The following is a 22,222-nucleotide window of genomic DNA, read 5'->3' as shown; positions in this document are numbered from 1 at the left end:
AGGCTCACTAGTAAGTGCTGCTATTTGAGCTATTTTTAGAACAGGCCAGCGGGCGACTCATCTGGTCCTTATGGGCGACCTGGTGTTGGTGACCCCTGACATAGAGATTTAAAACTTGAAAAATAATACTGAATAATGACACATTTTTAATATTTTTTTTTACCAAAATCCTATGGGGACTGAGTGGAGGCCTAAATGTATATTTGTTATACATATATTGTATTGGTGTTCAAAATAAAATAAAAACTATCACAACGGCCCCCGCTTGCTTTGATTTTTCAGTGTGCGGCCCTCAGTGGAAAAAGTTTGGACACCCCAGTTGTATGCAATATAATCAAATGCATAGGTCAGTTGTTTTAATCTTATATTGGTATATTTTCGGAATGAAAAAGAGTTTGCCACGCCTGCCTTATAGTAGTTCCTGACAACAGGCTTGTTGCAACTATATTTGGTGTCACATTTGCTGAGCTCTCAGATTGAGTCTGACCTGCTGCATTTTGCTAATATGCTGCATATGTTGCAAATCAATCATCAATCAATGTTTATTTATATAGCCCCAAATCACAAATGTCTCAAAGGACTGCACAAATCATTACGACTACAACATCCTCGGGAGAACCCACAAAAGGGCAAGGAAATCTCACACCCAGTGGGCAGGGAGAATTCACATCCAGTGGGACGCCAGTGACAATGCTGACTATGAGAAACCTTGGAGAGGACCTCAGATGTGGGCAACCCCCCCCCCTATAGGGGACCGAAAGCAATGGATGTCGAGCGGGTCTAACATGATACTGTGAAAGTTCAATCCATAGTGGCTCCAACACAGCCGCGAGAGTTCAGTTCAAGCGGATCCAAGACAGCAGCGAGAGTCCCGTCCACAGGAGACCATCTCAAGCGGAGGCGGATCAGCAGCGTAGAGATGTCCCCAACTGATACACAGGCGAGCGGTCCATCCTGGGTCTCGACTCTGGACAGCCAGTACTTCATCCATGGTCATCGGACCGGACCGAGGGGGGGGGACATAGGAGAAAGAAAAGAATCGGCAGATCAACTGGTCTAAAAAGGAGGTCTATTTAAAGGCTAGAGTATACAGATATACAGATAAATATGCTGCATGTTGCAAATATGCTGCATATGTTGCACCATGAATTGATGAAGGTGGACCCCGACTTAAACAAGTTGAACAACTTATTGGGGTGTTACCATTTAGTGGTCAATTGTGGGGAATATGTACTGTACTGTGCAATCTACTAATACAAGTTTCAATCAATCAATCAAAGTATGTGCTGCAAATATGCTGCATGTTGCAAATATGTTGAATATTCTGCAAATATGCAGCATATGTTGCACCATGAATTGATTAACTTAAAGAAGTTGAAAAACTTATTGGGGTGTTACCATTTAGTGGTCAATTGTACGGAATATGTACTGTACTGTGCAATCTACTAATACAAGTTTCAATCAATCAAAGCATGTGCTGCAAATATGCTACATGTTGCAAAAATGCTGCATATTTTGCATATGCTGCAAATATGATGCACCATGAATTGATTAACGTGGACCCCGACTTAAATAAGTTGAAAAACTTATTGGGGTGTTACCATTTAGTGGTCAATTGTACGGAATATGTACTGTACTGTGCAATCTACTAATAAAAGTATCAATCAATCAAAGCATGTGCTGCAAATATGCTGCATATGTTGCAAATATGTTGAATATGTGCTTCACGGTGGCAGAGGGGTTAGTGCGTCTGCCTCACAATACAAAGTTCCTGCAGTCCTGCGTTCAAATCCAGGCTCTGGATCTTTCTGTGTGGAGTTTGCATGTTCTCCCCGTGAATGCGTGGGTTCCCTCCGGGTACTCCGGCTTCCTCCCACTTCCAAAGACATGCACCTGGGGATAGGTTGATTGGCAACACTAAATTGGCCCTAGTGTGTGAATGTGAGTGTGAATGTTGTCTGTCTATCTGTGTTGGCCTTGCGATGAGGTGGCAACTTGTCCAGGGTGTACCCCGCCTTCCGCCCGATTGTAGCTGAGATAGGCGCCAGCGACCCCAGAAGGGAATAAGCGGTAGAAAATGGATGGATGTTGCAAATATGCTGCATTTGTTGCAAATATGCTGAATATGTTGCAAATATTCTGCAAATGTGCTGCATTTGTTGCAAATGTGCTGAATATGTTGCAAGCATTTAAGTCTCACCTTAAAACTCATTTGTATACTCTAGCCTTTAAATAGACTCCCTTTTTAGACCAGTTGATCTGCCGTTTCTTTTCTTTTTCTTCTATGTCCCACTCTCCCTTGTGGAGGGGGTCCGGTCCGATCCGGTGGCCATGTACTGCTTGCCTGTGTATCGGCTGGGGACATCTCTGCGCTGCTGATCTGCCTCCGCTTGGGATGGTTTCCTGCTGGCTCCGCTTTGAACAGGACTCTCGCTGCTGTGTTGGATCCGCTTTGGACTGGACTCTCGCGACTGTGTTGGATCCATTATGGATTGAACTTTCACAGTATCATGTTAGACCCGCTCGACATCCATTGCTTTCCTCCTCAAGGTTCTCATAGTCATCATTGTCACCGACGTCCCACTGGGTGTGAGTTTTCCTTGCCCTTATGTGGGCCTACCGAGGATGTCGTAGTGGTTTGTGCAGCCCTTTGAGACACTAGTGATTTAGGGCTATATAAGTAAACATTGATTGATGATTGAAATATTCTGCAAATATGCTGCATATGTTGCACCATGAATTGATTAACGTGGACCCCGACTTAAATAAGTTGAAAAACTTATTGGGGTGTTACCATTTAGTGGTCAATTGTACGGAATATGTACTGTACTGTGCAATCTACTAATAAAAGTATCAATCAATCAAAGCATGTGCTGCAAATATGCTGCATATGTTGCAAATATGCTGCTCGCCAGTGACTAGCATGTGTTGTGCAGCAACAATCAGTTGTGGCAAGTAGCAACAGAGCCCTTCTTCCTTCCTCCCCTCCACCTCCACCGCCACCCCTCCTCTCCTCTCCCCTGACGCCTCTCGCCCAGCTTCAAGCAGAAGTGCGGGCTCAACACTTGCAAACTGCAGCCGGCGGCCATGAGCGCCTTTTAGCGGGCGGTGACGGCGCCATGAACCCGGAGGAGCAGACCGTGACGTGGCTGATCTCGCTGGGGGTGCTGGGCTCCCCCAAGAAGACCATCGCCGACCCGCAGGAGTTCCTGCAAGCCTCCCTGAAGGATGGCACCGTCCTGTGCAGGCTGGCAGAGCGCCTGGTGCCGGCCTTCTCTGCCAAGGTGAGACGCAGCGACACAAGCTGACAAGAAAGATGAGGACGTGCGTCAAGCTCGAAGGAGGCTCTGATGTCAACACAAACATGCTCTCCGCCTTCTTCCTCGCTTCCAAACTACGCCTTCTCTTCTTTTCCACCATGTTTAACTTTGCACGGCTGCATTTGATTCTTGAAAGAACAACTTCCGCATTGACGTCGTGTCTCGCCCCAAAAAAATACAACACCCGGAAGTGGTATCCTTCAAAGGAGTGGGAATTGTTACGTTTATTGACATTTGGCGATGTGTTTTCCATGTAAAACAGGCACGGAGATTGGAAAGTGGATAAGAGTTTGTGCAGGAGAAAGTTCGTCACTTCCTCCTTCAAGTGTCTTCCCGCTGCGGTTTGTCGCTTAGACATGTTCTAGAAGGCGAGACAACATGGGGCGCTGCTGACGAGATTCGGGGCCGCCATCTTGGAGTGGTGATCCGCTACACTCAGTGATATTCATTTGGCACGGATTCCATCCATCCATCCATCCATACCGCTTATTCCCTTTTGGGGTTGCGGGGGGCGCTGGCGCCTATCTCAGCTACAATCGGGCGGAAGGCGGGGTACACCCTGGACAAGTCGCCACCTCATCGCAGGGCTGGCACGGATTCATTGATTGAAACTTTTATTATAGATTGCACAGTTCAGTACATATCCCGTACAATTGACCCCTAAATAGTAACACCCCAATAAGTTTTTCAACTTGTTTAAGTCGGGGTCCACCTTCATCAATTCAACTACTAATAAAAGTTTGATTGAAACTTTTATTGGTAGATTTTACAGTACATATTCCGTACAATTGATCACTAAATAGTAACACCCCAATAAGTGTTTCAACTTGTCAGGGTCCAAGTAAATAAATTCATGGTAAGGAGCAATAAACTGTCCGCACATTTAATTAATCCTACTTCACTAAACACCACAAATGTTCATGCAATTTGTTTGTCATATGTGGAGCTATGATAAAGGACACATGTTTTATTATTCATCCATCCATCCATTATCTACCGCTTATTCCCTTTTGAGGTCGCGGGGGGTGCTGGCGCCTATCTTCATAGTTTGCTTAAACCTACTGAAATTAGATGTTCTTATTTAAACGGGGATAGCAGCTCCATTCTATGTGTCATACTTTATCATTCCGCCATATTGCCATATTTTTGCTGAAAGGATTTAGTAGAGAACATCAACGATAAAATTCGCAACTTTTGGTCGCTAATATCAAAACACGAATTGGTATGTCAGACTTAGCCCTGTCTTGGTTTAACTCTTATCTTACTGATAGGATGCAGTGTGTCTCCCATAACAATGTGACCTCGGACTACGTTAAGGTAACGTGTGGAGTTCCCATGCCCCTAAAGCTGACCAACACGCCGGACTGTAGTCAGCTGGAGGCGTGTCTTAATGAAATTAAACAATGGATGTCCGCTAACTTTTTGCAACTCAACGCCAAAAAAACGGAAATGCTGATTATCGGTCCTGCTAGACACCGAACTCTATTTAATAATACAACTCTAACATTTGACAACCAAACAATTAAACAAGGCGACACGTTAAAGAATCTGGGTATTATCTTCGACCCAACTCTCTCCTTTGAGTCACACATTAAAAGCGTTACTAAAACGGCCTTCTTTCATCTCCGTAACATCGCTAAAATTCGCTCCATACTGTCCACTAAAGACACTGAGATCATTATCCATGCGTTTGTTACGTCTCGCCTCGATTACTGAAACGTATTATTTTCGGGTCTCCCCATGTCTAGCATTAAAAGTTGGTACAAAATGCGGCTGCTAGACTTTTGACAAGAACAAGAAAGTTTGATCACATTACGCCTGTACTGGCTCACCTGCACTGGCTTCCTGTGCACTTAAGATGTGACTTTAAGGTTTTACTACTTACGTATAAAATACTACACGGTCTAGCTCCAGCCTATCTTGCCGATTGTATTGTACCATATGTCCCGGCAAGAAATCTGCGTTCAAAAGACTCCGGCTTATTAGTGATTCCCAAAGCCCAAAAAAAGTCTGCGGGCTATAGAGCTTTTTCATTTCGGGCTCCAGTACTCTGGAATGCCCTCCCGGTAACAGTTCGAGATGCCACCTCAGTAGAAGCATTTAAGTCTCACCTTAAAACTCATTTGTATACTCTAGCCTTTAAATAGACTCCCTTTTTAGACCAGTTGATTTGCCGTTTCTTTTCTTTTTCTCCTATGTCCTACTCTCCCTTGTGGAGGGGGTCCGGTCCGATCCGGTGGCCATGTACTGCTTGCCTGTGTATCGGCTGGGGACATCTCTGCGCTGCTGATCCGCCTCCGCTTGGGATGGTTTCCTGCTGGCTCCGCTGTGAACGGGACTCTCGCTGCTGTGTTGGATCCGCTTTGGACTGGACTCTCGCGACTGTGTTGGATCCATTATGGATCGAACTTTCACAGTATCATGTTAGACCCGCTCGACATCCATTGCTTTCCTCCTCTCCAAGGTTCTCATAGTCATCATTGTCACCGACGTCCCACTGGGTGTGAGTTTTCCTTGCCCTTATGTGGGCCTACCGAGGATGTCGTAGTGGTTTGTGCAGCCCTTTGAGACACTAGTGATTTAGGGCTATATAAATAAACATTGATTGATAATAAAAAAAGCCTTGCCTGTACCGGAAGTAGCAGACGATGTGCGCGTGACGTCACGGGTTGTGGAGCTCCTCACATCTGAACATTGTTTACAATCATGGCCACCAGCAGCGAGAGCAATTCGGACCGAGAAAGCGATGATTTCCCCATTAATTTGAGCGAGGATGAAAGATTTGTGGATGAGGAAAGTGAGAGTGAAGGACTAGAAAGAAAAAAAAACTTAACGGCAGAGCGATTCAGATGTTATTAGACACATTTACTAGGATAATTCTGGAAACATCCCTTATCTGCTTTCTGTGTTACTAGTGTTTTAGTGAGATTATATGGTCGTACCTGTACAACCTGAAGGTCGGCTCCACACCTTTCTTCAGCACCAGTCGACGGGTGGTGGTGATGCCCATCTCCGCCCTTCGCAAGGGACCCTCTTCGAAACACCATCTTTCGAGGATGAAAGATTCGTGGATGAGGAAAGTGAGAGTGAAGGACTAGAAAAAAAAAAAAAAAGAAAAAAAAAAAGACTAGAGGCCAGTGGGAGCGATTCAGATAGGGAAGATGCTGTGAGAGGCGCCGTGGCAGCCATGGGTGTGGCAGGACCACTCGGCCAGGCCCAATCGTAACAAGGGATAGAGCCATACCGCTTTGAACCCGACAATGACGGTCAGGAGGACGCATATTGATGCTGGAGTAGCACACGACATAGATCGCCTTCAGAATACAGAATGGCAAAATTTTTTTTATTAATACACATAATACACTGTAGGGCTTCACGGTGGCAGAGGGGTTAGTGCGTCTGCCTCACAATACGAAGGTCCTGCAGTCCTGGGTTCAAATCCAGGCTCGGGATCTTTCTGTGTGGAGTTTGCATGTTCTCCCCGTGAATGCGTGGGTTCCCTCCGGGTACTCCGGCTTCCTCCCACTTCCAAAGACATGCACCTGGGGATAGGTTGATTGGCAACACAAAATTGGCCCTAGTGTGTGAATGTTGTCTGTCTATCTGTGTTGGCCCTGTGATGAGGTGGAGACTTGTCCAGGGTGTACCCCGCCTTCCGCCCGATTGTAGCTGAGATAGGCGCCAGCGCCCCCCGTGACCCCGAAAGGGAATAAGCGGTAGAAAATGGATGGATGGATGGAGGGATAATACACTGTACTTTGTGGTGTGGTCCAATCCAACCATGTTCGCTTGACCGCTCTTTTCCATAGTAAATCTTGACTGTCATCTTTCGGGAATGTAAACAATGAAACACCGGCTGTGTTTGTGTTGCTAAAGGCGGCCGCAATCCACCGCTTCCTACCTACAGCTTTCTTCTTTGACGTCTCCATTGTTCATTGAACAAATTGCAAAAGATTAACCAACACAGAAGTCCAAAATACTGTGGAATTTTGCGATGAAAACAGATGACTTAACAGCTGGGAACGATGCTGGAACATATGACAAAAAAATTGTGTGAAAATGAGTGGTATTCAGTGAAGTCACATTCATTAGATATGCTGACTGTTCATTTCTCCTGCCAATGAATTGATTTACATGGACCCCGACTTAACAGTAATACAATATTCTTCTATGCTATAAGTCAGTGTTTTTCAACCTTTTTTGAGCATGAGCTCATTTTTTGCGTTGAAAAAAAGCGGAGGCACACCACCAGCAGAAATCATTAAAAAACGAAACTCAATCGACAGTAAAAAGTCGTTGTTGCAATTGTTGGATATGACTTTAAAGCATAAGCAAGCATGCATGACTATAGCTCTTGTCTCAAAGTAGGTGTACTGTCACCACCTGTCACATCACACCCTGACTTATTTGCACTTTTTTGCTCTTTATCCTGTGTGTAGTCTTTTACTTCTTGTCTTGTGCTCTTATTTTGGTGGCTTTTTCTCTCTCTTTTGTATTTTTCTTCCTTTGAGTGATATTTCCCGCATCTACTTTGTTTTAGCAATCAAGACTATTGCACTTGTTTTTATCCTTCTTTGTGGAGACATCGTTGATTGTCATGTCATGTTCGGAAGTACTTTGTGGACGCCGTCTTAGCTCCACAGTAAGTCTTTGCTGTCGTCCAGCATTCTGTTTTTGTTTACTTTGTCGCCGTTTTAGTTTTGTTCGGCATAACCTTCTCTAAGCTTCAATGCCTTTTCTTAGGGGGCACTCACCTTTTGTGTATTTTTGGTTTAAGCATTAGACACCCTTTTACCTGCACACTGCCTCCCGCTGTTTCCGACATCTACAAGGCTATTAACTACCAGCTGATATGCAAGAGTATTACAGGGTTACTCTGCCGAGCTCGAGACAGCACCGACACTCAACAACAACACATCATTTGCAGACTAGAATTACTGCTTTGCAAAACATATCTTTAGGTGAAACAAGATAATCTCCCACAGCACACCAGACTAGTGTGCCGCGGCACAGTGGTTGAAAAACACTGCTAGAAGTGACCAGACGTTCCAGATCAAAACTGGGAATGTAATCACAGAAAAGGGGGGGAAAAAACGGTCAGCTATTTTTAAGTTGAAGAAACAATATGATGAGGTTATACTGTACATACATGCTACATAAACAATGTATGAATACATTAGATATCTTTATATCTTTATATGATATTTTCTATTACATTCTTCCCTTACATGATCATGTTTACATTGATTGTTTTATATGTATATCGCTTTGAATAAAAGCGTCTGGCAAATACTTTAACATAAACTGAAAGTCTTTATATCAGTTAAAACCACCATTCTGTTTCACTGGATTCAGAATAAAACCAAATTCTGTCTTACCCAACAATGTTAGTATTTGAATATTTTTACTTGAAGAATTATTCCTGGTTACAATTATACTGTTAAGAAAGTATTGTCTTACACTTTGCCTAAAATAAGAATGCATCATAATCAGTGAATTTTGTATTAGGTGGGCCAGAAGATTTCTTTGTGATTTTCACGTACAAATGAAGTATTCTGGTGCATTCTGACAAAATAATGAAGACAAAACTGAACATTTCATAGGTTTACAAAGAACTATATACAATATGTTATTTAAGTAGGACATTTTTAACAAGCAATTCTATGATGGTCATACTCTTGTTTGCTCGTGACTACGACTTTAGTACTATTGAAGATCTTTTCTCCTTCTCAACTCTCTGCTAATATTCTTTTCACAAAATACAACCAATAGTACGTTAATGTTAAATCTTACTTGTGAAAAGTAATCCCCCGATTCCTATTTTCAACAGTCCGCTCATTCAAGCAGGAAAACGCTGAACACCATCTTTGTTTTCTACCTGTCAACTGTGACTTTAGCATCTTTGTTCTCTACCTGTCAACTGTCACTTTAGCATCTTTGTTCTCTACCTGTCAACTGTCACTTTAGCATCTTTCTTTTCTACCTGTCAACTGTCACTTTAGCATCTTTGTTTTCTACCTGACAACTGTCAGTTTAGCATCTTTGTTTTCTACCTGTCAACTGTCACTTTAGCATCTTTGTTTTCCACCTGTCAACTGTCACTTTAGCATCTTTGTTTTCTACCTGTCAACTGTCACTTTAGCATCTTTGTTTTCTACCTGTCAACTGTCACTTTAGCATCTTTGTTTTCTACCTGTCAACTGTCACTTTAGCATCTTTCTTTTCTACCTGTCAACTGTCACTTTAGCATCTTTGTTTTCTACCTGTCAACTGTCACTTTAGCATCTTTCTTTTCTACCTGTCAACTGTCACTTTAGCATCTTTCTTTTATACCTGTCAACTGTCACTTTAGCATCTTTCTTTTCTACCCGTCAACTGTCACTTTAGCATCTTTCTTTTCTACCCGTCAACTGTCACTTTAGCATCTTTGTTTTCTACCCGTCAACTGTCACTTTAGCATCTTTGTTTTCTACCTGTCAACTGTCAGTTTAGCATCTTTGTTTTCTACCTGTCAACTGTCACTTTAGCATCTTTGTTTTCTACCTGTCAACTGTCACTTTAGCATCTTTGTTTTCTACCTGTCAACTGTCACTTTAGCATCTTTGTTTTCTACCTGTCAACTGTCACTTTAGCATCTTTCTTTTCTACCTGTCAACTGTCACTTTAGCATCTTTCTTTTCTACCCATCAACTGTCACTTTAGCATCTTTCTTTTCTACCCGTCAACTGTCACTTTAGCATCTTTGTTTTCTACCTGTCAACTGTCAGTTTAGCATCTTTGTTTTCTACCTGTCAACTGTCACTTTGGCATCTTTGTTTTCTACCTGTCAACTGTCACTTTAGCATCTTTGTTTTCTACCCGTCAACTGTCACTTTAGCATCTTTGTTTTCTACCTGTCAACTGTCACTTTAGCATCTTGGTTTTCTACCTGTCAACTGTCAGTTTAGCATCTTTGTTTTCCACCCGTCAACTGTCACTTTAGCATCTTTGTTTTCTACCTGTCAACTGTCACTTTAGCATCTTTGTTTTCTACCTGTCAACTGTCACTTTAGCATCTTTGTTTTCTACCTGTCAACTGTCATTTTAGCATCTTTGTTTTCTACCTGTCAACTTTCACTTCAGCATCTTTGTTTTCTACATGTCAACTGTCACTTTAGCATCTTTGTTTTCTACCTGTCAACTGTCACTTTAGCATATTTGTTTTCTACCTGTCAACTGTCATTTTAGCATCTTTGTTTTCTACCTGTCAACTGTCACTTTAGCATCTTTGTTTTCTACCTGTCAACTGTCAGTTTAGCATCTTTGTTTTCTACCTGTCAACTGTCATTTTAGCATCTTTGTTTTCTACCTGTCAACTGTCACTTTAGCATCTTTGTTTTCTACCTGTCAACTGTCACTTTAGCATCTTTGTTTTCTACCTGTCAACTGTCACTTTAGCATCTTTGTTTTCCACCTGTCAACTGTCACTTTAGCATCTTTGTTTTCCACCTGTCAACTGTCACTTTAGCATCTTTGTTTTCTACCTGTCAACTGTCAGTTTAGCATCTTTGTTTTCTACCTGTCAACTGTCACTTTAGCATCTTTGTTTTCTACCTGTCAACTGTCAGTTTAGCATCTTTGTTTTCTACCTGTCAACTGTCACTTTAGCATCTTTGTTTTCTACCTGTCAACTGTCAGTTTAGCATCTTTGTTTTCCACCTGTCAACTGTCACTTTAGCATCTTTGTTTTCTACCTGTCAACTGTCACTTTAGCATCTTTGTTTTCTACCTGTCAACTGTCACTTTAGCATCTTTGTTTTCCACCTGTCAACTGTCACTTTAGCATCTTTGTTTTCTACCTGTCAACTGTCACTTTAGCATCTTTGTTTTCTACCTGTCAACTGTCACTTTAGCATCTTTCTTTTCTACCTGTCAACTGTCACTTTAGCATCTTTGTTTTCTACCTGTCAACTGTCACTTTAGCATCTTTCTTTTCTACCTGTCAACTGTCACTTTAGCATCTTTCTTTTATACCTGTCAACTGTCACTTTAGCATCTTTCTTTTCTACCCGTCAACTGTCACTTTAGCATCTTTCTTTTCTACCCGTCAACTGTCACTTTAGCATCTTTGTTTTCTACCCGTCAACTGTCACTTTAGCATCTTTGTTTTCTACCTGTCAACTGTCAGTTTAGCATCTTTGTTTTCTACCTGTCAACTGTCACTTTGGCATCTTTGTTTTCTACCCGTCAACTGTCACTTTAGCATCTTTGTTTTCTACCCGTCAACCGTCACTTTAGCATCTTTGTTTTCTACCTGTCAACTGTCACTTTAGCATCTTTGTTTTCTACCTGTCAACTGTCACTTTAGCATCTTTGTTTTCTACCCGTCAACTGCCACTTTAGCATCTTTGTTTTCTACCTGTCAACTGTCACTTTAGCATCTTTGTTTTCTACCTGTCAACTGTCAGTTTAGCATCTTTGTTTTCTACCCGTCAACTGTCACTTTAGCATCTTTGTTTTCTACCTGTCAACTGTCACTTTAGCATCTTTGTTTTCTACCTGTCAACTGTCACTTTAGCATCTTTGTTTTCTACCTGTCAACTGTCACTTTAGCATCTTTGTTTTCTACCTGTCAACTGTCAGTTTAGCATCTTTATTTTCTACCTGTCAACTGTCAGTTTAGCATCTTTGTTTTCCACCTGTCAACTGTCAGTTTAGCATCTTTGTTTTCCACCTGTCAACTGTCACTTTAGCATCTTTGTTTTCTACCTGTCAACTGTCAGTTTAGCATCTTTGTTTTCCACCTGTCATCTGTCACTTTAGCATCTTTGTTTTCTACCTGTCAACTGTCAGTTTAGCATCTTTGTTTTCTACCTGTCAACTGTCACATTAGCATCTTTGTTTTCTACCTGTCAACTGTCACTTTAGCATCTTTGTTTTCTACCTGTCAACTGTCACTTTAGCATCTTTGTTTTCTACCTGTCAACTGTCAGTTTAGCATCTTTGTTTTCTACCTGTCAACTGTCACTTTAGCATCTTTGTTTTCTACCTGTCAACTGTCAGTTTAGCATCTTTGTTTTCCACCTGTCAACTGTCACTTTAGCATCTTTGTTTTCTACCTGTCAACTGTCAGTTTAGCATCTTTGTTTTCTACCTGTCAACTGTCACATTAGCATCTTTGTTTTCTACCTGTCAACTGTCAGTTTAGGCTGCTCGCCGGCTCCTCATCACCACTTCAAGATGGCGGCCCAATTTCTCGCGTCACAGCAGCCAATGCTGCATCTACTTATAACATGTCTATGGTTTCTTGCCTTGTAAAGATGGCGTCAAAACAGGAAGTGCATGACAACCATACAGGAAATCGGTGTTTTTTAAGCGTGTACATTTGTCTTCTTGAATTGTGGTCTCCATTTCTCTTTTTTTCAAACACGGTTTCGTAATTAATCACAAAGACACACATCTTGCCATTTTTATAACGGGACATTTCACGCGGGATTCCGAGGCTTTTGGACGCCGACGTCAGCGTTTTATTTTGAAAGTCTGACACATGGGCGGATGTTTGGGTTCGACGATGCTAACTTGGCGCTTCAGTAATCGTTGATGTTTCCACGAAGGCAAGGCAGACAAACTCCATATTTCATCAACCGACGTTACAATAAACGGACTTTAAAGGCCAATGCTGTCGGGAGACGTTAGGGAGCGCGTAAAGAGTGTCCTCACGCACATTTGTATTCTTCTGTGTGTTTGTGCTCTCAGTACTGTTCGGATCCCCGAAGCGAGGCTGACTGCATCGGAAACATTTGGGAGTTTTTACGAGGATGTTCGTCCTTGAAAGTGGAGGTAAGTTTCTAGGCACTTTTTTTAATGATTGTCATCTCCAGGACTTAATTGCCCTATTAGGAGGTTGTTGTTGTTGTTGTTGTTGTTTGACTACACGTCCTTGTGTAGCAGACACGAATACACAAGGCGACATTTCATCTTTATTTTTTATATTTATTATTTATCTCCTTCATTGGTGTGCATTTTTGACCAAAAGACAGTTCAACTTTAGCAACAGAGCACATATTTACACATGTACTCAAGTAAGAGTACCGTTACTTTGGAGGTATATTACTTGAGTAAAAGTAAAAAGTATGTTGTGAAAAAACTACTCAAGTACTGAGTAACTGATGAGTAACCTGTTTGTTTAATGATGACGGCAACAAGTAATGCACAAAAACATAAAAATAGCAATGAACAAATTCACAGCCAGGAATATCTCTTTAGCAACTAAAACATCCATCCATCCACTTTCTACCGCTTATTCCCTTTCGGGGTCGCGGGGGGCGCTGGCGCCTATCTCAGCTACAATCGGGCAGAAGGCGGGGTACACCCTGGACAAGTCGCCACCTCATCGCAGGGCCAACACAGATAGACAGACAACATTCACACTCACATTCACACACTAGGGCCAATTTAGTGTTGCCAATCAACCTATCCCCAATAATATATATTAAATAATATATATTTGGTTTTACACTGTATTGAAAAAAAAAATGAATTTTTTTTTTACCTTTGCAAGATCATTATTGTATTGGCTAAGTTTTATATTCATAAATGTAAGTTTCTCAATACCCAACCTGTTTTTTGTGCCTTTAAAACAGATTTAGAACTCTACATTAAAACACTCTACCTCTAACAAGCAAAAAGCTGTGAAAACAATGATGCTGTGTTTCAGATTTAAGTTATTTACTGAGATTGAGTGAGCCTATAGCTTTGCACTTTGTTTATTTTATATATATATATATATATATATATATATATATATATATATATATATATATATATATATATATATTTTGCATTCTATTTTAGTTACTTTGAATTTACAACCCCCTGGCGCTGTTTCGTCCTGTTTTTGTACTGTTTTTGTACATACGTTGATTATTATTTTCAACTGTTTGTAAACGTTGAAGTTTATAAATAAAGGTTTATCAAAAAAACAGTGCAGGTAATCATGTGACCGCCTGACTCTGTTTGATTGGTGAAACAGAGTCAAACGTCACCAGTGACTGCATTTGATTGGTGAAACGCAGGCATGCGTAGTTCCTACTTTGAAGGTCTGTCTGACAAACCAAAACAAACAAACAAAGCGTGCATTAACAGATCGATAAAAATCAGTAGCGAGTAGCGAGCTGAATGTAGATAAATGGAGCGGAGTAAAAGTAGCGTTTCTTCTCTATAAATATACTCAAGTAAAAGTATGTTGCATTAAAACTACTCTTAGAAGTACAATTTATTCCAAAATTTACTCAAGTAGATGTAACGGAGTAAATGTAGCGCGTTACTACCCACCTCTGGACTTACTTCATGGATAGATATCCCAGATTCACAAACATACAAACCAAACAAATACATCCAAATGTAATGAAAACAAACAAAAAAACAAGTGCAAAACTTCATAAAGTACAAACCGGACAAAAAGATAATATACACCTCACAGGATGACACACAACAAGTGCAAAACCAAACAAAAAATACGTAAAATAATTAGAGATGTCCGATATTTTCCAAATCCTAATTACCGATTACGATATTAACCAATACGGATACATACAATGGTGGAATGAACACATTAATGCCTAATTTTGTTGTGATGCCCCGCTGGATGCATTAAACAATGTAACAAAGTTTTCCAAAATAAATCAACTCAAGTTATGGGAAAAAATGCCAACATGGCACTGCCATATTTATTATTGAAGTCACAAAGTGCGTTATTTTTTGTAACATGCCTCAAAACAGCAGCTTGGAATTTGGGACATGCGCTCGCTGAGAGAGCATGAGGAGGTTGAGGTGGGCGGGGTTGAGGTGTGTGGGGGGGGGGGGCAATATATGGTAGCGTCCTGGAAGAGTCAGTCCTGCAAGTGGTTCTGGGTATTTGTTGTGTTGTGTTTATGTTGTGTTATCGTGCGTATGTTTTCCCGAAATGTGTTTGTCATTCATGTTTGGTGTGGGTTCACAGTGTGGCGCATATTTGTAACAGTGTTGGCGTTGTTTATACGGTCACCCGCAGTGTGACCTGTATGGCTGTTGACCAAGTATGCCTTGCATTCACTGGTGTGTGTGAAAAGATGTAGATATTATGGGCCTGGGCCTCCACGCAAAGGCAGTGCCTTTAAGGTTTATTGGTGCTCTGTACTCCTCCCTACGTCCGTGTACGTAGGGAAACCGATAATTTCCAATATTATGTTTTAAAGCATTTATTGGCCGATAATATCAGCAGTCCGGTATTATCGGACATTCCTAAAAATAATAAATATAAAGCAAAATCTAAACACTTTGGGCTGTCCATATGAGCTTATTATTCTGTCTTTTATATCCTTTTTTAACCAAAATGTATTTTGAGACTTATTTAAATATAGGGGACCACAACATTTTTTGTTATTGTCTTCATTGTAAAAACAAATATTAGTGTAGATGAAACATATGTTTATTATTGTCATTTAGTCCTTCAATAAAATGTTGAACATACTAGACAACTTGTCTTTTAGTAGTAAGTAAACAAACAAAGACTCCTAATTAGTCTGCAGTAACATATTGTCTCATTTATACAACTATTATTTTATACACATTATGAGGGACAAACTGTAAAAAATGATTATTCATCTACTTGTTCATTTACTGTTAATATCTGCTTACTTTCTGTTTCAACATGTTCTATCTACACTTCTGTTCAAATGTAATAATCACTTATTCTTCTTTTCTTTGATACTTGACATTAGTTTTGGATGATACCACACATTTAGGTATCGATCTGATACCAAGTAGTTACAGGATCATACAATAAAATATAATACCTAATAAACCAATAATAATATGGTTAGGAAATACTGATATAAAGGGTAGGTGTCGCGCTGTTTTCTGTTTTAACATGTTCTATCTACACTTCTGTTAAAGTGTAATAATCACTTGTTCTTCTCTTCTTTGATAGTTGACATTAGTTTCGGATGATACCACACATTTAGGTATGGATCCGATACCAAGTAGTTACAGGATCATACAATAAAATATAATACCTAATAAAGCAATAATAATATGGTTAGGAAATACTGATGTAAAGGGTAGGTGTCGCTCTGTTTTCTGTTTTAACATGTTCTATCTACACTTCTGTTAAAGTGTAATAATCACTTGTTCTTCTCTTCTTTGATACTTGACATCCATACCACACATTTAGGTATGGATGTGATACCAAGTAGGTACATGATCATACATTGGTCATATTCAAAGTCCTCATGTGTCCAGGGATGTATTTACTGACTTTATAAACATAATATGAATTTTTAAAAAACGAAAAAAGATTTAGTGATGCTAAAAAATATCAATGTAGTTATAGTAGATATGCTCTTGTACTTGGTATCATTACAGTGGATGTCAGGTGTAGATCCACCCATGGCATTTGTTTACATTCAGGCGCTAGCTTTTGATAGCGAAGATGCCAGCGAGCTATTGTATCTTCCTACGGTGTGTAGTGAAGCATGTTTAGCTGTTCCTTATAAGAAAATTACTTTATTTGTTGCCATGGAGACCAGTATTAGTGATTTAGAAGTAGCTAAAACACTGTGGATGGATGTTAGCCGCATGTGTTAAAGCAGTTCTTCCTGAGGGTGTTTCCGTGTTATAACTTCACCTTTATCTTGACTTTTTACACCAAAATGCGTCCGTTCTCCCTTTTCTGTCTACACACTGTCTGCTTGTAAGTACTCTGTGTGTGTGCGCTGCCATACATGCTCCTCTGCTCCTAAAACCAGCAAAGTCACCAGTACTTTTCAAACAGAGTTTAGTACAGTTTTGGATTCATTAGTACCGCGATACTATACTTGTACTGGTGTACCGTAGAGCCCTGGTAATGAGTAGAAAGACAGTGACTGATGTGTGTGGTGTTTACTAGATGATGACATCATTGCACACATAGTTGACTTGTTTAAGACTTAAGAAAACAGCGGTTGATAAGAGAAACTTCCTTGCTGTGAGATGTTACATGATGTTGCTGGCGTACAACCTCTTGTGCTAAAAGAAATACCAATGAAAATTTTATTTTTTCCTCATATTTATTTACACAAATTACATAGTACCGATACAACTGCCTATTAATACCTGTATCGATAAAAATATCCATTGGTATCGATAAGATCCTAAACAAATACATCTCTAGTCAAGAGGCAGTAGGCAATATTGGAATTGAAACTCACTCGGTCCTTCCTCAAAACGCTTTGCATTCACACGCTTGTGGGTCAAAAAGTGTTTATCAGCAAACAGGCATTTGTTGAAATATGATTTTAATTAAACTCAACTCATCCTTACCTCCTGTACAGTGTCAATGATTTAAAAATGTAGATGAAAGTTTCTCTATTATTTTATGTTGAAGAAAACACCCCCCACATAGTATCATTTGTACATGAAATGATACACCTCTGCATAACTTTGTGTCATTAATACCATTAATGAAAACAACAAATAAATAAATAGAGATCAGCTTACACACACACACACAAAAAATGGACGTTTTTTTTTATATCGACAAAGTTCAGTGAGCATGTCTGTTGCCTTTTTTTTTCTTTTTTTTTCACCATGACTAGGGAAGGTTGTTTGCATTGGGTCATATAAGTAAATGTTGCACATAGTTGCAAGCAAGACATAATTAAAGATTATTGATCTAAACAAAAAACAACTTCAGTTATACAAAAACAACAAAAAAAATAATTTTTTTTATATCGACAAGAAAAAAAATAAAATTAATTGAAAAAAAAAAGCCCTGTTTTGAATGCCCATTAACGTCCTCTTCAGTGGACATTTCTTTGTGCTGGATTTGTTTTGCTGGCTTTACAACATTTGTTTGAAAAAATGTAAAAACAAAAAACACTTAGAGTAAAACTTTTAGAATACATTTTTGTTTGCAAGTTAAAGATCAATCAAACTAAGTCTAAGTAGCTGGACAGGACAAAATAAGAATAAATAAATAAATAAATAAATAGCCCTGTTTTGCGTGTCCATAAACGTCCCCTGCAGTGGACATTTATTTGTGCTTGATTTGTGCTCCACCCACATCTGCGGTCCTCTCCAAGGTTTCTCATAGTCATTCTCATTTACATCCCACTGGGTTGGGAGTTTTTCCTTGCCCTTTTGTGGCCTCTGAACCGAGGATGTCATTGTGGCTTGTGCAGCCCTTTGACACACTTGTGATTCAGGGCTATACAAATAAAAATTGATTGATCGATTGAAAAAAAAAGGTGAATAAAAAAAACAGTTGTTAAACCTGTCTACAAACGTCCACTGGAGTGAACATTTGTTTGTACTCTATTTAGTGAGAGTTACACACAAAAAATGGAAGTTTTTTTTTTATATCGACAAAGTTCAGTGAGCATGTCTGTTGCCTTTTTTTTTTTGCACCATGACTAGGGAAGGTTGTTTGCATTGGGTCATATAAGTAAATGTTGCACATAGTTGCAAGCAAGACATAATTAAAGATTATTGATCTAAACAAAAACAACTTCAGTTATACAAAAACAACAACAAAAATACATTTTTTATATCGACAAGAAAAAAAATACAATTAATTGAAAAAAAAAAAGCCCTGTTTTGAATGCCCATTAACGTCCTCTTCAGTGGACATTTCTTTGTGCTGGATTTGTTTTGTTGGAGTTACATCATTTGTTTGAAAAAAAAAACAAAAAAAAAACACTTAGAGTAAAACTTTTAGAATACATTTTTGTTTGCAAGTTAAAGATCAATCAAACTAAGTCTAAGTAGCTGGACAGGACAAAATAGGAATAAATAAATAAATAAATAAATACCCCTGTTTTGCGTGTCCATAAACGTCCCCTGCAGTGGACATTTATTTGTGCTTGATTTGTGCTCCACCCACATCTGCGGTCCTCTCCAAGGTTTCTCATAGTCATTCTCATTTGCATCCCACTGGGTTGGGAGTTTTTCCTTGCCCTTTTGTGGCCTCTGAACCGAAGATGTTGTTGTGGCTTGTGCAGCCCTTTGAGACACTTGTGATTCAGGGCTATACAAATAAAAATTGATTGATTGATTGAAATAATAATTTTATCAACATTGTTGAAAGAATTAAAGCCTGAAAATAAATAAATAAATCCCTAATTCAACTGTAAAATTTTTTTGACCAAATTGAGCCATTTGTTACTGAAAATTAAAATATGATAATGCAGTCAAATGAATCAACAACATAACTCAGGGGCACAATATAATAATCAATTAAACCTATGCAACAATTGAATCCAACTTTTGCTTTCTTCTAATAAAAAAACAACAACCCCAAGTTAGTCAGGATTAATGACTACAATGAGCACGTTTTGGAGTGCACAGCTTGTCAAAGTGGGGTTTAAAGCATGATACTGATAAAGCATGTTTCCCCGGGGCCACACGCACCCCACTGGAATTTGGTATGGTAGCTTACACTCACGCAGTGCATGCATGAGGAATTATGATTTCAGTGACGATGTTACTGTATGGCTCAAGTATCTACACAACCCAGTTGGGGCGGTATAGCTCGGTTGGTAGAGTGGCTGTGCCAGCAACTTGAGGGTTGCAGGTTCAATTCCCGCTTCCGCCATCCTAGTCACTGCCGTTGTGTCCTTGGGCAAGACACTTTACCCACCTGCTCCCAGTGCCACCCACACTGGTTTAAATGTAACTTAGATATTGGGTTTCACTATGTAAAGCGCTTTGAGTCACTAGAGAAAAGCGCTATATAAAATATAATTCACAATAATTCACAATTCAGTTAGGTAGGGATATGGCATAGTAGCCCACAGTATTCGGCTTCATGTTTAATGACTGTACCTTTTACATCGTAGTTTAGAATAGTAAGAACTAGACATTATTAGGGAGCAATTAAAAAAGTAAAATATTGTAAAAATTGAAAAACTGTTTATAGGAAAAAGGATTGTCCAGTAATTGAAAAGATTGTTTCACAAAGTACAGTTCTGGTCAGAAGCTTACTTAGACCCATCACAGGATTTAAAGTTGTATTCATCTCAGCCCCTAAATTAAGGCAAAAATTATTGCGTGCATATTTATTTTCTTTATTTCACTCATTGTTGGCACACCTATCGTTGGGCACTTTCTCTCTTTCCTCTTTGCAGCACCTCTCAAGCTTCACCAGGGTGTCTCTGTGCATTGCTGCATTCATCTTTCCCTCTATCCTGACTAGTCTCCTAGTTCCTGCTGCTAAAAAGCATCCCCACATCATGATGCTGCCACCACCATGTTTTGGTATTGTCCTGGTGATGAGCGGCGCCTGCTTTCCTCCAAACATTCACGCCAAAGACTTCAATCTTTGTCTCATCAGGCCAGAGGATTTAGTTTCTCACGGACTGAGAGTCTTTCAGGTGCATTTTGGCAAACTTTTGACTCCTGTCCGGTCACTCTACCATCCAGGCCTGATTGGTGGATTGTCCTTCTGGAAGGTTCTCCTCTCTCCACAGAGGAATGCTGTAGTTCTGACAGAGTGACCTTGGTCTTGGTCACCCCCTGACTAGACTAAGATGAATGCAGCAATGTACAGAGACATCCTGGATGAAAAGCAACACTTCCCATCCAACCTGATGGAGCATGAGAGGTGGTGCAAAGAGGAAAGAGAGAAAGTGCCCAAAAATAGTTACTGTATTGTTTTAAAAAGACTTGAGGCTGTCATTTCTGCCAAAGGTGCATCAACTAAGTATTGAGCAAAGGTTCTGAATACTTTTTATTTTTAATACATTGGCAAACATTTCTACATTTCTGTGGAGATGGGGTGCTGAGGTGGATAGCGAGCTCGCGGTGGATGGTGGAGGGTGTGTCAGTCCATCGCCAGCCAGGCATTCAAAAAATAGACCTAAATCCTGCTGCCAGGTCATTATTAAGAAAAAAACGACTAACAGGAAGGCGAGAAACACTTTTTATTTCAGCAGACTCTTGCAAAACTCTAAAGACCGACAGCACAGTTCCTCTCTTCACAATAAAAGCGCTGCTTCTTCCTGCCTGCGCTAACAAAATAAGAGTCTCAGAAAACTGGCGCGCACAAGCTAGCAAGCTAGGGAGTTTACCACCAATGTATTTCTTGTAAAGTGCATAAAAAGGAGTGTGGAAGCTGGACAAACTTTCATGTGGTGTTGGACAGAAAGGAGGACTTATTTTCTCCTCCATTTGAAAATGTGGAGGTTATCATCACTACTGTCTGATTCCAATCAATGAAAGTTATTTGTGTTTTATTTTTTTATTGCATTTTATTTCATTTGATTTTGTGTTTTTCTCCTCCATTTGAAAATGTGGAGGTTGTCATCACGACTGTCTTATTCCAATCAATGCAAGTTATTTGTGTTTTATTTCCTTTTGCATTTTATTTTATTTATTTATTTGTTTCTTTTTTATTATTATTATTATTATTATTTTTATTTTTATTTTTTATGTTTTCCCCTCCATTTGAAAATGTGGACTTTATCATCACTACTGTCTGATTCCAATCATCGCAAGTTATTTGTGTTTTATTTTATTAATTAATGTATTTATTTTTTATTTATTTAATTTTATTTTCCTCCATTTGTAAATGTGGAGGTTATCATCACTACAGTCTGATTCCAATCAATGCAAGTTTTTTGTGTTTTTTTATTTTTTATTTTGTGTTTTATTTTTATTATTTTTGATTAATTTTGTGTTTTATTTTATTTTTTTAATTTATTTTATTTTATTTTATTTTGTAATTTTCTCCTCCATTTGAAAATGTGGACGTTTAATCACTACTGTCTGATTCCAAGCAACAAGTTTTTTGTGTTTTATTTTATCTTGTGTTTTATTTTATTTACTTATTTTTTGTATTTATTTTATTTCTTTTTATTTGATTTTGTGTTTTTCTCCTCCATTTGAAGAAGTGGAGGTTATCATCA

The 22,222-nt window shown here is 39.5% G+C and overlaps 1 protein-coding gene across 1 annotated transcript in view; it reads left to right on the top strand.

Moving 5' to 3' along the window:
* The first annotated feature begins 2,992 nt into the window (after positions 1 to 2,992).
* The window catches only part of arhgef6 (Rac/Cdc42 guanine nucleotide exchange factor (GEF) 6), an 85,287-nt gene continuing 66,057 nt past the window's right edge, over positions 2,993 to 22,222 (top strand). Inside the window, exons 1-2 of the mRNA XM_061900011.1 lie at positions 2,993 to 3,284; positions 13,056 to 13,139. Of these exons, the coding sequence (XP_061755995.1) occupies positions 3,120 to 3,284; positions 13,056 to 13,139 (249 nt within the window). The 5' untranslated portion in view covers positions 2,993 to 3,119. The remainder of the gene's footprint in view (positions 3,285 to 13,055; positions 13,140 to 22,222) is intronic.

The sequence above is a fragment of the Nerophis ophidion genome, linkage group LG05 (assembly GCF_033978795.1).
Source record: "Nerophis ophidion isolate RoL-2023_Sa linkage group LG05, RoL_Noph_v1.0, whole genome shotgun sequence".
Lineage (NCBI taxonomy): Eukaryota > Metazoa > Chordata > Actinopteri > Syngnathiformes > Syngnathidae > Nerophis > Nerophis ophidion.
This window is presented reverse-complemented; position numbering and strand designations above follow the sequence as displayed.